This window comes from Pelodiscus sinensis, chromosome 3 (assembly GCF_052426305.1).
Source record: "Pelodiscus sinensis isolate ZL-2025 chromosome 3, ASM5242630v1, whole genome shotgun sequence".
In the NCBI taxonomy this organism is placed as follows: Eukaryota; Metazoa; Chordata; order Testudines; family Trionychidae; genus Pelodiscus; species Pelodiscus sinensis.
In genome coordinates, this window is record NC_143054.1 from 103,023,195 (window position 1) to 103,039,118 (window position 15,924).

Here is a 15,924-nt window from a genome sequence, read left to right on the forward strand (position 1 = left end):
TCCTCCAACTTCTCTTATTCCTCGTACAATGAGGGTTCCAGGAGTCAGAGTAAGAAGTCCTCCAGCTTGACAGTATTTTGACAGCTATTTTGAAATAACTGCCCACTGTGTAGACACGGACTAAGTTATTTCGGAATAATACTAGTTATTTTGTAATAGTGTTGTAGCGTAGACGTACCCCAAGAAAGAAAGTGCTCCAAGTTTCTATCAAGATTAAAAGCAGATAATTTCATGCCCCATGTCATCACCTTTATCCCCTCATACTACTCTGAAAATGTCAACATAGAGTGAAGGTATAAGAACGCAGCTTAATATCTTATCTTCCATGGATGCTTTTACTCTTCGTATGAAGGGAAATTTTGAGAGGGAATACAATAGAGTTTTCTTTGGGGTCTTCTCAAAACCAGTTCCCCCAAAATACTGAATAGCTGCTTGAAATAATTTCCTTTTCAAACTTCTTTCTAAACTGCTTGTTTTTTATTAGCATTCTTCCCATGGGACACGAGGGAGGATTATGAGTGGGAAAAGATCCAGTAGGCTTCAGCCCATCCACAGTAGTCTTTGGATGAAAACTTAATTAAACTGTCAATCTGGCATGTTAGTATGCACTTCTGATCTCTGACCCTCTGGTCAGCAGGAAGGAGCAGTGTGCAGGTTCCTCTTCTCCCATGTATGAAGTTTTTGTAGAAAAAAACCATGAATACTTAGACTAGGTTTAAAATATTACTTAGACTACAATAAAATATTCTGTTTTACATAGATATTACTTTTGATATTTAAAATATTACAATAGTGTCCAGGGCCACAACCAGGATCAGGATGCCATTGTGATAGACAACTGTACAAATACATATGAAGATACAGGCTCTTCCCCCAAAGACTTTTACTAGCTAAGAAATTACTTGGAAAATCAGTAATAGCGTGTGTGCAGTGGAAAGAGCAAAGGAGTAAAATCCTTATCTATCCACACCACACTGTTTGCTAAGAGTGCAAAAAGGCCACACACTCCAAGGAAAATATGACTCCTTAGGTAATTGTACATCTCCTGTGCTAAAGACTGAGAGAAAACTCCAACACCCTTTTCAGTCTTCTCCCAGGCATGCTAAATGATTACTTTACTAGTGGCTTACTCAACTACATTTCTTCAGAGAAAGTTCTGTGAGAAATACCATCTCGGGAACTCATCTAGAAACCCCAGAGGACGTACCTGTATATTTGAGGGCTGAACACGGGAGTGCACTGTGGTCCAGGCTGCCTGTCCCCATGCCTGTCCTTTCCACCTGAGGACCTGCCCAAGGGCCTGGCAAGGCTGTTGGCTCTGCTGCCTGGCTGCAGTTTTTGGCCTTTTTAACAGATAATGTAAATTTACACAGCCATAGAAGAGGATCTGGCCAATAATTCTGGTTCTGCATTCACTGAAATCTTTGGGAGTTTTGTGGTTATTTTAATAGGAACAAAAAAGAAGTGATTAAATGTTGCTTTGTTGCAAGCAAACTAGAAAAAGTTAGAAACAGAACAAGTAGGAGCTAGGATAAAAAAATTTAAATTGCCGAAGTACCATGAGAATTAGGCTCCTATGTCATTACTGAAAATGGGATTTACACTCCAAAACCACTTAGATATTTTTTAAAACATTATTCTTATTTTGTTTCTACTAGGCCTGTGGTCTGATTATTGCTGTGATGACAATGAGCCAAAGTGGCCCCAGGGGCTCCTCAGTTGGCAGCAGTGAACCTAGAGGTCATGCAGAAGGGTGGGATACTACTAGCTGGGAACCTGAGAGAATAGAGAGAGGCTAGGCGTAAAAGTATTTTTTCCATGGAGTAACTTGAAACCTATGGGACAGTGATATGACTTACATATTTTATACAAGAAATTATATTCTACTGAGTACTTTTTGCAAGCCATTTGAAGTCCTGAACGAAGCATTTTTACAGCTATATTTGCTAATATTAATAGGCTAATATGAAAATACCCTGAAAAGCGGATTCCCCTTATCAGAGGAAGGTGACTAAGCACCTACCCCAAAAGCACCTTATCTTCCACACTGCTACAGGCCTCACTTCAGTATTTTTTAAAGATAAATATGTATAAGCTTAATTCTAAACATGTCCTTTTTTGTCTTAATCAAGTTTGATTTTGGCCAGACCAAATCTCTTAGCACTCAATAAAAGAAGACATTTCAATCTAAATGTCAAAATACTTTGATGAAAATATTGGAGCAACACAGTATCACTAAGATTGTCAATCCTCTGCACATCTTGCTTACCTCACTTGAAAGGGATGGTCACCTATAGCTGAACGTTTCATTTTTTTGTATCAACGTGGGTATAAGATAAGGATATGTACTATTGGTATCAAATACTGCTGCTGATTTTATAGTGAAATGAAATCTAGGTGCATCTACATGACAAGTAGAACTAGTGGGCTGTATTAAAACCACAGAAAAACCCAGCAGTGCTACAGAGTGGTAAGAATATAATGGCATGTCTAAACTACATCCCTCTTTTGAAAGATGGATATAAATTAGGCAGATCGAAAGTGAAAATAAAGTGGGGATTTAAATACCCCACATTTCATTTGCATAATTGCATCACAGCATTCTTTTGAAAAAGGGTATTTCGAAAGTGAAACCACTGATTAGATGCAGTTCTTTCTAAAAAAATGTTTTTTCGAAAGATCAAAAAAATGAGGAGTACAGGATCTTTCAAAAAAGTTTTTTTTTTAAGAACCATGTCTAAACAGCAGTTTCACTTCGAAATACCCTTTTTCGAAAGAACGCTGTGATGCGCTTATGCAAACGAAGTGCAGGATATTTAAATCCCTGCTTCATTTGCACTTTTGATCTACCTAATTTACATCTCTCTTTTAAAAGAGGGATGTAATTTAGACATAGCCTAAGTGTAAATGAAATTCTGAATGGAATATTAATTCAGTACAAGGTACTGTTCTCAAAAGAAGGTTATCTGCAGTAATTTGTTACTGCTCATATGGTCAATAAGTCCATTAGCAAAAGCTTTGTTTGAAAAGTCCATTAACTGCAAATGAAAATACTTTGCTGTGCCTTTGCTGAGTTCAATAATGCAAGTGACATTCACATGCAAATAAGCTGCATTCAGAAGTAAGTGTTCAGGCTGCTTTGTTACTTAGCTTCTTTCCAAAGCATGAACATGACCAGAGGAAAATCTCTTTTCTGAACCCTTGTTTTGCAATAAAATGAGTCCTTATCAGTAAAATAGTCATTTCTGTCATGTTGTTAGCACTTTGTCTAGGGTTAATAGTCTGACTCATCTACTCTTGTTTCAAAGGTTGGTTGACAAAGAATTCTTTATTACTTAAAAAGATGACGAGAAGAGAAAAAATTTACAGGTGCATCCTCTGGGTTTCTAGATGAGTTCTCGAGACGGTATTTCTCACAGAACTTTCTCTGAAGACAATGTGCAAACATTATATGCACAGCTGAATCACGAGGATATTCAAAATATATACCATTACTTGCTCAGTTGATCACTCTTATGCAGTTAGTTTCCACACCACCCAAATACAGTAAACACACATTCTTATATTTTTATCTGTTTCTTGTGTGTGCATACCAGAACACTAATCATGCCCACACCCTGAACAGAGTCCAGGTACTGATTGAATTAAAACTTATCTGTTTGTTATCCCCCTAGATGAAATTTTCTAACAGGTGATGACTGGTAGATGACATTGGCCCAGCTGAGTTCAGAACTCTCATTAAGATGCCATTTTATTATCCATTAGTTCTGCATGAGCACTACAGCTACATTAGCTACTATATTTTAAAACTGTTGGATAGCATTTTGCTATACACTACTCAGTGATTGTTAGGGGAGCTGTGTAACTAAGGCCAGTAGAGCCAATCAAGCGTCAATACTTTCTTTGTTCACAGGTGCCTAACCTGCCTCCCCCAACCCAAAGACAAAAAGTTTTTTGTGGCAAATGGCAGTGTAAATATATAATTGTTGGCAGAAGCACTCTCCTGTCAACTATGTGAACCCCGCTCAGAGTGGGTTGCAGTATTTTGTTGGCAAAAGTGAGGACAAACAGTGCCCAACTTTACACTGCCCAACTTTTAGCAACACAGCCATGTTGCTAAAAGCTGCATAGTGTACACAAAGCTAAAATCTAATGGAAATTTTGGAAAACATGAGGATATGAGGTACATGTTAGATATGATCCAAACTTGCAAATGAACCAGACTTTTGTGGACTTGTCAACAACATAGGGAAAGGACATACATGAGTCTTCTGAGCAAAATGTCATGTTGCATTTCCCACTGATGTAAACTAGAAAAAGACCTCAGGGCATGATGTAATGTATTTTGAGACATGACAGTATTATGTATGACATATCAAATATTTTTAAGAATTTGTCTTTCCTTCTTCTAAAGGCTCATACCTAATTCCCTTACCTACAACTGAACCGACTAGCTGTGCAAATCTTGGAAGCCTTTGTCAAGGTAAGAAGCCAAAGACACTTTTTGCATTTTTCAGCTTTACCAAATCTCTCTATTTGCTTTTCTTTTAATTTCATTTTACTTGAACTTTTTAAGACTGACCTCTAGAAAACTGAGCAAAGAAAGGAATTTCTTAGCTTCAACCAGTGTGAGGGTGTGCTATACATACACTATGTAAAAATAATATGGTCACACTCTTGATAATGGAGTAGATTGTATTATCAAGAGTGTGACCATATTATTTTTACATAGTGTATGTATAGCACACCTAACAATCATATGCTCATGCAAGGATGAACTGGTTTCATTTCTTTCCCTATATCTTTTCCTTCTGCATAACTAAAGGCTATAATGTTAACCCTGCTAGAAAATCTGTAAATCAAGCATAAATTAGTGTAATTACATGAACCGATCATTATGTAGATGCTTTGAACAGGCTGCTGTGAAGCTTGATTAACTGTCAATATGATTTGAGATCCTTGGGTGAAAGATATTATACAAATACAAATTGTAATAGTTATTATTCATATAATAAAAATTATTGTTATAGTTGATGATTTTCCAGTCTTCCCCAATAGGTAAACTATCAAATGAACATTGTAAAATCAACATGTCTGTCAGTCATGTCATACATAACTACAGGAATCATGGCATCAGCGTCTTTGAAGGACAGATCACATCTGCATGTGTGCAGAATTCATGTCAATTTGCAGACTTTCTTTGCTTCCCCTCAGAAAATTATAGGGGAAGCCACATGGGGCAGGGGTAGGTCATGGCTGGAGATGTCCATGGCACTGTCCCTCCCAAACATAGGCTGAGTTTGAGGGGGGCACATGCAATCATGGGCCACTACCTCCTTCATTTCTATGAGCACCGAGCTGCCCAGAACCTGCAGACTTACTATGGACTTTGAGGGTGCGTCTACACAGCAATTCTACCATTATTCTGAAATAGCAATGTGAGCATCTACACAGCAATTCTGTTATTTTGAAATAAATTCGAAATAAGGGATGACTTATTCCAACTTTTATAAATCTCATTCCACAAGGAATAATGCCTATACCAAAGTAGCTATTTTGAAATAGTAATAGCGTGGATGCTCAACAGCTGCTATTTCGAAATAGACCCTTTCCAGGGCCCTTCAGACTAATTACTCCCCAGTGCCTCATGGGGCTCTAAATCGAGGTAGCACATCCACATTAGGGAAGCCTGCCTCAGACTAATTTTGAGGCTTCCCTGTAGTATAGATGTGCTATTTCAAAATAAGCAATTTCAGAGTATGTCTTCCAAAACAACTTATTTCAAAATAAGTGTGCAATGTATATGTACCCTGAAGATCAGTGTTGGTTCTAGCCTTTTTTTTCCCCCTTTCTGCATCATCACTAGTTATTAAATGGCCAAATTATACCATCAGTTATATGTGTTTGGAATTTGGCAAACAATTAATTCTATTGGCTTTAAAGAAATAGGATCCATGTGCTATACTTAGCTATGTTATGCCTTTAGTTCTGTAATGCTAAAAAGGATAAAAAGTCTTAACAATTATTTTTCAGCAGATCGTATTCTGAAATTGCTAGAGAAAGAGCTCTATTTTATAAGAATGTGCCATTTCTATGTAGTCACTGTTCACTGTTAGTTTTCCATACTGTATTAAAGTGGCATTACTAGATAGGAGCCCACCTTCCTTGTTTTGTTTTGCTTTGTTTTCTGAGGGGTTATAATGTTACAAACTAAACTAAGCTAAACGGCCACAATAATTTTATTACTTTAATGGACAAAGTCTATGCTTTTACTTTAGTTTTAGACAGCAGGTACAAAAGGTATCTGCATACATTCTGCTGACATTTTGTTCATTTTGTGCTGCCTCTTTATTCAATTTTATCTTTCATCCAAACCTCCTTTTATCAGGAAGCCATTAAACATTTTACCAAGGGGGTGACACTGATACTACCCTCCTATGCTACCAATTCCATGAACAGGCTGGTAGTGAATGCTGAAGAAAGTTTTGGTGGGGCTGTCCCTAAATTAAGGACATTGTCTTTCCACCAGAAAGGAATGGAAAATGGATCAAAACAAATTTGTTCCAGATCACTCTTAGAACTGCATGGGGCAGCACTGTAACCAAGCAACCAGAATGGCAAAGAAAATTGTGTGCTCATTTTCCAGATCCCTGATCATTCTGGCAAGATGTTCATCAGTTTGCACATAAAATATTGTTCCTTTTCACAATTTAGCATGAGAAACTAGACCTGATTTTCAGCAATGTTGAGCACCTGCAGCTCTCACAATCTTTATCTAGAGTTTTAAGGCCTTAGAACATCTGAAAATCAAGCTGCCTAATCTTATGAGGATTCTGGAATGCAAAAAAGACTTTTAGTTTATCCTGTCAAAGTTGGTTTAACTTCTACTTCTCTTTCAGATTCTCCTACTTCTTTCACTGTAAATACTGTCCACCTTTCATGAAGCATCTGGAACTTAGCCCAGAAATGGAATCACAAAGAAAAAGCTTTTAATTTATAATTAATGTCTGTTACCTCTTATGCATTCCAAATAATCTAAAAACAACGAGTAGTCCTGTGGCACCTTAAAGACTAACAAAAATATATAGAATCATAAATATATATATTTAGTCTCTAAGGGTGTGTCTACATAGCACCCTAAACTCGAAATAAGATACGAAATGTGTGCTATGCAAATTGCATATCTTATTTCAAATCTATTTGGAAATAGCTTATTTTGAAATTTGGTGCATCTACACAGCGCTAAATTTTGAAATAATGTGCTATTTTGAGCCTTCCCTTAACCCTCGTGCAATGAGGTTTACCAGGATGGTGAAATAGTGTGCCCATTATTTCGAAAAATATTTTGAAATAACAGGTGGCTTGTGGAGATGCAGGGTAGCTATTTTGGGATACCTTTGGTATCCTGAAATAGCTGTGCAGTGTAGATGTACCCAAAGATCCTACTGGACTACTCATTGTTTTTAAAGTTACAGACTAATATGGCTACCCCTCTGAGACAGATGATCTAAGTTTGACAGGGAGTATTATAAACTAATGTGGCCCACTGAACATTAGTGACATCTCCTCTTCCCACATAAGTCTGGTCATCTGTTTTAATTATTACTGATTACTATCTGTAACAAGTCCCCTCTTGGGGAACTGGGCCAAGTAGTCATGTCTGTAACTCCTGACTGCCAAAAGTGGTATGGGGAGGGGAGTACAAGCCCTGCCACTTCCCAACTCAGTTCCCTTTGGGCTACTAATAGTCTGGTAACCAAAGCTGCTTAAGACTATCCTCTCTGACCCTCTTCTTCTCATCCACTGCTCACCCTCTCCAATCCACCTGGGAGGGGGGCGCGAATGTTCCATTTAGTTCCAGGATTTCCCCTGCTGTGGAAACCCAAACCACCATAAGTTAAGGAGGTACCAGTGTCACAGGTTCACAGGATACTTCCCTATCAGGTTATCTCTAGGACGAGTCCTTTGGTCATCTGGGTCAGAGACTTTTAGGCTTCCCTCTATTGTGTTCTGCTAGACCTGTAGGCTGCAGGTCTGCTCACCTCCAGCCCTGCTACCCAAATACGCTAATTCCCTTCCTTTTAATTCCTCCAGCAGATGCAATATTTGCTGCTTATGTGGCAGAATGGGGCTAACTGAATGTAAAATAATCCCTTAAATCCATGTTGCCGTGTGTGGGGCATGTGCCCCCCTCACACTATTGGATAGTTTGCCACACTATTCAGATGTCAAGCATTTTTTAAAGAACTAATTTCCAGTGTCATAAAAACAATTGTTGAAGAAAAACAACTGATACTGGTTTTGTATAAATTAAAGACCTTAGATTTCTATAGCAGCACTTGGTAATAGGTATGTATGCCTTTTTCTTTTTTACCATTTTTTGTTGAGTTGTCTAATGAGACCCTTTTTCTCATAATTGTATAAATGATTGAAAACACACAATCTGGTATGTTCACATGTTTTTACATTGTTTCTGTATTTTGTTTAGTAATATATGAATAGAAAACACACAACAAAGATGTAACAATGTAACAGACAGATTTATTCTTCCTCACTAAAAATCACACAAGAAGCTTGTAACAAAAACAATACAGACTGCAACTAGAAAAAAATCCTTTCTGAAAATACACATTTGTAACCTTTGCAGTTTGGTTGTTGGCCAAAACTGTATCAGAAAAGAAAATAGCAAGTTAAGAGTTTATGTAAAAGTATCCAGATTGTAAAAAGAGCATTTCCGGGGGAGAAAAAAGCTATCAATTTGCGGGTTGTCTTCCCTGAGAATTACTGAATAAGTGCTGTTTAAAATGATTTGTAATTGTTTTGCTGAAGTTCTGTGTACACGCCCAAACCTATTATGTTCTGAAGGTGATTTTCTGGTTTAACTTCCTTGTACCAACTGAAAATGCATCTGAACTAGTCCCTAAGAGGTCAATTTTGGAACTGCTGTGTAAGGTGATGCCTACTGATGTCAGTAGGAATTATACAGTTAGGATCTCACATGAAGGTTTAAAAATACATTTCTTCATAATATGTATATATGTTTGTAATTCTATTCATTATACAAATCTTAGTGGAGCTCATTAGATCCTTACATTGGTGTTTTAGTTTCACAATTGTTCATCTTCAGTCCCTGGATAGATGCATCTATCACCCCCTTTCCCCCCGCCCAAACTAATCTTCTTAGTTTGTGCGGCTTTGAAGCATTATTATTTATTTTCTGGCCTTTGCACAACTCTTCATAGAAGATCTCATGAACTGATTCAGAATTTCTGAAGACAGTACAGGACTGATCCTGTAATCTTTACTCCAAATGAAGCCGGCATGAGTAAGGATGGTAGGGCTGGGACCTACATCAGTTCATTCACATTCATCATTTTATACAGAAATTTGGTGTGTGCATATTAACATGTATAGTAAATGGTTTCCTTCACTCTCTGTATATGTGTTTTCATGCATTATTCCCATTGTGCTTGACCACATTAACATTCATGTTTCATGCAAATTCACCTTTCTCTCATCTTTGTTACCAGCTACTACTGTAAATGCTACTACTCCACCACCCACTGTCACCACTAACATGCCCGATACTAATAGAACCGATAAACCAAATGATGGTAAGAAACCCTGTGTTACATTTTTCCTTGTACTGTATCTAGAACAATCGCATTATGTTAGAAATTTACTTAAATATCTTAAATGTTAAGTTTCATATATTGGGCTTCATTCTGCTCTTTATTACACTAGTGTGAATCAGGAGTTACTCCACCAATGTCAACCATGTAAAACTTGTGCAATATTAACTTAACACACTTACATATTTCTTGTGTAAAAGAGAACCATTTCTACATTATGTATGAATTGTTTTTACATTGTTCATTCACTAATCTTCAAAAAACAGTAAGGCCAAGATAGACATTTTTTTTAAAAGGATAAAAATAGACATGGATTTGAGACATTTTAACACAGCTGCTGTTTATATGCCACATAGCAACCACTTTTTCATCCGTGTGAGTATATCTTCAGAATTATCTATTTCCCACTGGTAAGTTTGAGAAACCAAGTGGAATTTATCTTATGGAGCAAAGCCACTTCCACTGAGTCAATAGCAATTTTTCTGTTGATTTCAAGGGGAGCTGAATCATGTTTTGGTTTAGGAAAATATTGACAACATTGAATATGATGTAGTTTTCATTCAGGAAGATTAGGGAAACTTTATTTTAATGGTAACAGTGGAATCTATTATAAGCCCACTGTTATTCACAGGGTAGTAGAGATTTTCTCTGAGATTTTTGTCAAGTTCTGAGAGATCACTTTTCTTACAAGATAGTGTAGCATATCAGGAAAGCAACCAAAATACAAATTAATTAAAAATAATAATAGTAATGAATTGTAAGAAACTATTGTAACCCAGCTATTATTGATTTTCTGCAAAATAACACAGGCGATAACACACAAATTCTTTTCTGCGGGAATTTCATTTTAAGTGGTCTCCACAGAATTCAATCAATAATTATCTGTTTTTAACAAATGAGTTCATTTCTGTTGGAGGATAAAAAAACCTCTGGTAGTTTTATACTATAGCTTATGGCCTGTGTACATTATTGTAAAGATTGTGTAGAATATAGTGGTTTGTACCTATACTTTTCTTCTTTGCTATTTGATGGTACCCTAGAGGGAAAGAATCAGACTCTGAAAGGTGTTGAGTCGTTTATTTCAAGGGGTGTTTCTATTTATGGAGCCAATCCCTAGATGTTCACACTGAACAATAAACCCATCACAGTTAGGATAGGATTTTCAAAGACACCTAAGTCCAGTGGGTATCTGTGACGTTATTTTCACAATGCAGAAAAACTAAAAGTCAAGAGGCCAAATTCAAAATTAATGTAATCAAATACAGCTTCCACTGAGCTAACTGGGATTTTCTAACATGAGCTGAATCATTTAGTTGCATAGATAATGTTTCTTTCATCCATTAACTATATGGCTTGCTACATACAGACCTGCGGGAATTAAGAGTTCCTGCTACCGTTATCTTCAGAATGAAGAGAAATTCAGCTGAATCCTCCCACGCACTACTACAAGGGCAGCAAGATTCTATGATAAAAGGGGTCAAAAATATAGGAATTATATCAACCCCAATTATATGGCCAGTGAGACAAAGGCCTCTCCAACCTAGTGAAAGTTTATCACCCAAGGAACAAAATCCAGAAAGAAAAAACATACAAAACTTGTTCTTCCTACCTACTACTGAGACCACATCAGCTGCTTCTAGGGAGGCTGAAGTTGGTACCTTGGATCCTTTTGCAGAGCATATTACCTCAATGAATCAGTCAACTGATAAGAGTGTTTTGAAAAACTCTAGTGTCATAATAAATAAGACTTATGATATAACACGAATTCCAACAACCCCCATGGTTATAGATCATTCAGAGAATGTAGGCCTTTCTCTGACACAGAGTGAAATTTTTAGTGCGGAGCTAACATGGAGTTTGACCGATGGACTGGAATATACTAATTCTGAGTCAGCATTCCTCACACTGATCAGCAAAAGCACCCTTTATGAACAAACAAAGGAACCCCTGTGGATTGTTTCCTCTAGTAGTGACACATCCTCTTCCACATATAAAAGTATATACAATGTCTTGGAATCTTTCAGCTGGCAGAACAATGCTGTATCACATCATCATATCATTTCTGACATTCCAGAAGAAAACCATCTTTCCCTATCTAGCCTATCTGCTGCTTCTATACAATATGAGTCCTTTCAAAAAAATAGGCTGGATTTACTAGAGTTTTCACCTGAAAATGTTTACCTTGTATCCACCAAGAAAATTATGGAAGATGATTCTGTTAAAAACAGCTTTTATACTGCAGAAGCAAATGATGAACTGCAGTCTACAAACTTTAAATATTTTAAGGAGTTTGAGTCAGTAAACCTTAAAAAAGTAACCTCCAAAAAAACTCAACCTTTAAACCCATCTAGTTTCTTCCAAGATATAAAAGAAATATATAAAGAAGCTATGCTTGATATCCAGCTAACAGAAGCTCTTCTAACTTTGGAAGACAGCCAAGAATTGCTAAGATGGTCGGCACAGTTGCTAGCAACAAGGAGAAGTTCTGATTTTCATTACTCTTTTACTATTTCACCTGCTTATCAAGAATCCTTGAGTCATTCATATTTGAAAAGTGACTTGTTTATATTTAGACCTTTGACCAAACTGCCAAAAGAGCCATACGTGAAAGCATCTTCTCTAGAAAATGAATTTGAACTCTTCAACACACTTACTTCTACAAGCACCTATATACCTCAATCTTTAAAAACCCCTACAAATATGAAAAGGAAACCAAATGAGACCCCTGGAAATGAAAAATTAGAAAGTAGTTTAGAAACAATTCCTAATGACAACCTACATAAAGATTCTGTTTTTTCCACATCTCAGCCAGAAAACATGAACAGAATCAGTAACACCTGGAAACCAGGTTATATGGGCCTGCCAACAGAGCATGGCACTATTGACCCTTCTTTATCAACAAGTTTTTGGACTTTGGACTATCATTTCAAACAAGAGTCTCTAGAGTTTTCTGGGGAGCCTTCTGAAAGCTTGTGGTTCTCTTTTAATAAACTATTTGCTTCCCAAACAGAGAAACAGCCATATTTTAGTTCCCCTACTGTAGCTGATAATATCCTTATGCGGACTGCCATCAACAATATGTCAGGTTATGGCACAGAAGACATGAACTTTTCTAGTTACATGTCATCTCTGGATACGGAAAACTTTAGTCCAATTGTTTTGATCTCTTCACTAAGGATTTCAGAAAATACAGAAAGGAAAATATCAGAGTCAAAAATGACTGTTTCTCCTAACATAAATATTTCTTCAAATTCTCATTTCCCTCTACTGAACATATCTTCACATCAACCTTCTATGCAGGTACAGATGAGTACCTTTGATATTTTACATGCAACTTTTATAGACAAATTCAAAAGTGTTGCTAGTTTGCACATGCAGTCTTGGGATCAAGTTTCAAAGGCTGATCAAATCAGTATGACCGTCCAACACCATGGGCAGACATTTGCTTCAGTTTTCTTCACTTACACAACAGTCCAGACTTCATGTACTGAGGATAGCTATATTGCCTGCTTAGCCAACAGGTCATCAGAGAGTTCTGTAACTGACACAAAAACTAATGGGCCATCACAATCACAAAATATTTATATGGTCATAGAGAGTAACCCAACAAGTGTTTTTGACACGGATTTTGTAGAAACACAGAGCTCACTAAGTTCTAGCCACCTCACAATGACATTGTCTTTGGCAAAAACAGATACTCTCAATTCAGAACAAAAAACCAGGGCAAGTGCACATACTAACAGCCAATCAATATCATTGTTCTTTTCTACTCCCTCACTATCACAAAGTCTTCAAAATGATCTTGACCAAACCTCACCAACCATGGGTCAGCTATGGAATGTAGAAGAGTTAAATTTACTAACAAATCTTGTAATGAAAAGCCACATAACTGTTCCAGAACAAAAATTCATTGAAGATCCAGAAATCAGTCTGACACCTTCTCTTCAAATGGGAGTTCTCTATGATTTAAATATTGGGAGCACTACTTTACTGATATCAAATACAGAATCACTACTTTCAGTAGGTGAATCAGAATGGGGGACATACCACTATTCTAGCAGACAGACTGAAGAGCTTATTAACAAAGGAATGTCCTCTTTGAATTCCAGTAATATTCATGCTACTGATTTGCAACTTCAGACAATGCCTCTGTCTTTTGAAGCTTACACTGATTATGAAAAAATAACAAATATCTCTTTCATATTGAAACCAACAACAATTTCAGCAGTGGCCAGTGCAATAATTCTATCACCTCCACACAATGGGACTTATATTCATGCTAATGAGAATATTTTAAACCATGCTGCAACGATACATCATTCTGATTTGCAGTCCCAAAGATCAGCTTCTCAAGTAATGTACCACCAGCCTTCTATTTCAGCACATGAAATTCCCTTGGCCAATGCATCTCCTGGAACAAGCCAAGTCTCCATCCCATACAAGCCACTGAATCCACTTACCAGCTCTCCCAAATTAATGTTGTCTTATTTATGTAATTACTTCACTGAACTGAGCTGTCTGTGTGGACCTGAGGTCAACAACAGTATGTCAAGGCATTAAGCTAGATGTAGAGAAAATATCACCTCATCTGCTAGATATGCACTTTGTAGAATTGGATGTAGAACTAGCTGAATTAAATCATTACATGTAGCTTCATGTAGCATGTTATAAGGTTGTAGAATAGCAATTTAATTACAGTAGGGGGGAATTTGTAACAAGTTCCAAAATAATCTTAGCATGTGCCATTAACATTTGATTTCTAATTGCTACCTTCCCATTCTCTAACCAACAGAGCTCTAAGGAGACTGCTGGGACAATGAGATGATTGCCGTTGATTTATTTATTTGTCTGACATTCATTAGACTTTTTCAATTACAGTATTTAGATATTTGTGGCATTGATTATTTTAAAATATCAAATTGAAGGTCCACATCAAATTTAACTCTGAAAGTTCTGGAAAATGTGAGCAGCATAGAGGGAAAACCCAATCTTGGTAATTTTTTCATCTTCTATATTTTTGCAATTTTAATTATTTTAATTTATTTTTAATGTTAAACTGCTCCACTCCACTTTTTGTCAATTATTTTCCTATATAAATGATCTTTCCCATCAATATTTTTAAAGGGGGAAAGCAATTTGAAACGTTCTGAGTCTCCTGAGAGTGATTAGAAATGTAGAGTAGCTCTTGGCTCATCTGACTGAAACATGCTTTGGGTCATAATGTGGTGGTAACTATGAAACTATTTAACACTAGTTAATAGATACTGTGTTAGAATTGTATTTTATTTTGTACATCAAGAGTATATGTTTCACTCATATATAGTGCACTATATGACACTATACATATATGACACTGTGTGTGTATATATGAGTGTATATATACATATAAAATACATTATAACACATACAATGCATTTAATTATTTATATGCTGTATAGATAATGTACCATGTATTTTATGTGTATATATATAAAATACATTAACTATATACAATATATACCATGTATTTTACAGTACAATATATTTTCTCTTTCTGAGGCCAGGTCTATACTAGATTCAGAAGGTCGGTTTAAAATACACAACTCCAACTATGTACATTTATCTAAAGTTAATTACTGTCACTTCGAAATAGTCTTGTTTGTGTTCTAAAATTTCACTCTCGATGTGACTCTCTAAAAAATGAGGCTCTAGATTCATTGTATCTCAAGGCTTTCACAATTAAGTTTGTTCATTTTGCCATTAAAATATTGTTTGTCTTTCTAATTTCTAACTGTGAAAATCTGGGATTTGAGAACAAAGATCATGCAGCATTGTTTCCAAGAACGAGCCATCCAACCCCACTGTCTTAAAATTATGTCCTTGATTATTTTGTTGCTTTTAGGCTGATGGGTCACATTTTGCTCTCAGATCACTGTAAATTCTGAGAGACTCCAGTGAAATCTGTGGAGTTTTTCTAGATTACACCAGATTATGTTCTCTATGAAAACTCAGTATTTAGAGTTATTTTATATTTATGGCATTTTCATGATCTTACAATTACATATGTGAAATCATATTTGTATATAAATTCCATTTTGTTGCACAGTAGGCCCAATTCTGCATTCCTGCATGCACTCAGACTTCTATAATAGCTATACACGTTTTGGGTATACCAAAATGTGAGTGTAGGCCCTATCCACCAAATTATCTTTTGCTACAAAAATAAGGACTCGAAACTTTAAAAAGAGAAAGTTTGGCAATATATTATGCATGATTTTCATTGTTTCTGATATTTATAATACTGTTTTTAATG

The 15,924-nt window shown here is 36.4% G+C and overlaps 2 protein-coding genes across 9 annotated transcripts in view; both read left to right on the forward strand.

Moving 5' to 3' along the window:
- The window catches only part of ADGRG6 (adhesion G protein-coupled receptor G6), a 164,767-nt gene that overhangs the window by 70,482 nt on the left and 78,361 nt on the right, over positions 1–15,924 (forward strand). For 7 of the 8 annotated variants that reach the window (XM_075924316.2, XM_075924318.2, XM_075924317.2 and 4 more), the window contains exons 5-6: positions 4,415–4,483; positions 9,531–9,614. In XM_075924316.2, the coding sequence (XP_075780431.1) occupies positions 4,415–4,483; positions 9,531–9,614 (153 nt within the window). The remainder of the gene's footprint in view (positions 1–4,414; positions 4,484–9,530; positions 9,615–15,924) is intronic. The other variant, XM_014580183.4, reaches the window with a different exon arrangement.
- On the forward strand, positions 9,621–15,921 carry LOC149524688 (uncharacterized). The gene has a single exon (XM_089777284.1). The coding sequence runs from the start codon at positions 11,040–11,042 to the stop codon at positions 14,190–14,192; it is 3,153 nt and encodes a 1,050-aa protein (XP_089633410.1). The 5' UTR covers positions 9,621–11,039; the 3' UTR covers positions 14,193–15,921.

Excerpts from the sequence above, each read along its gene's own strand:
- LOC149524688 (XM_089777284.1), top strand. The coding sequence starts at position 11,040 with ATGAAGAGAAATTCAGCTGAATCCTCCCACGCACTACTACAAGGGCAG.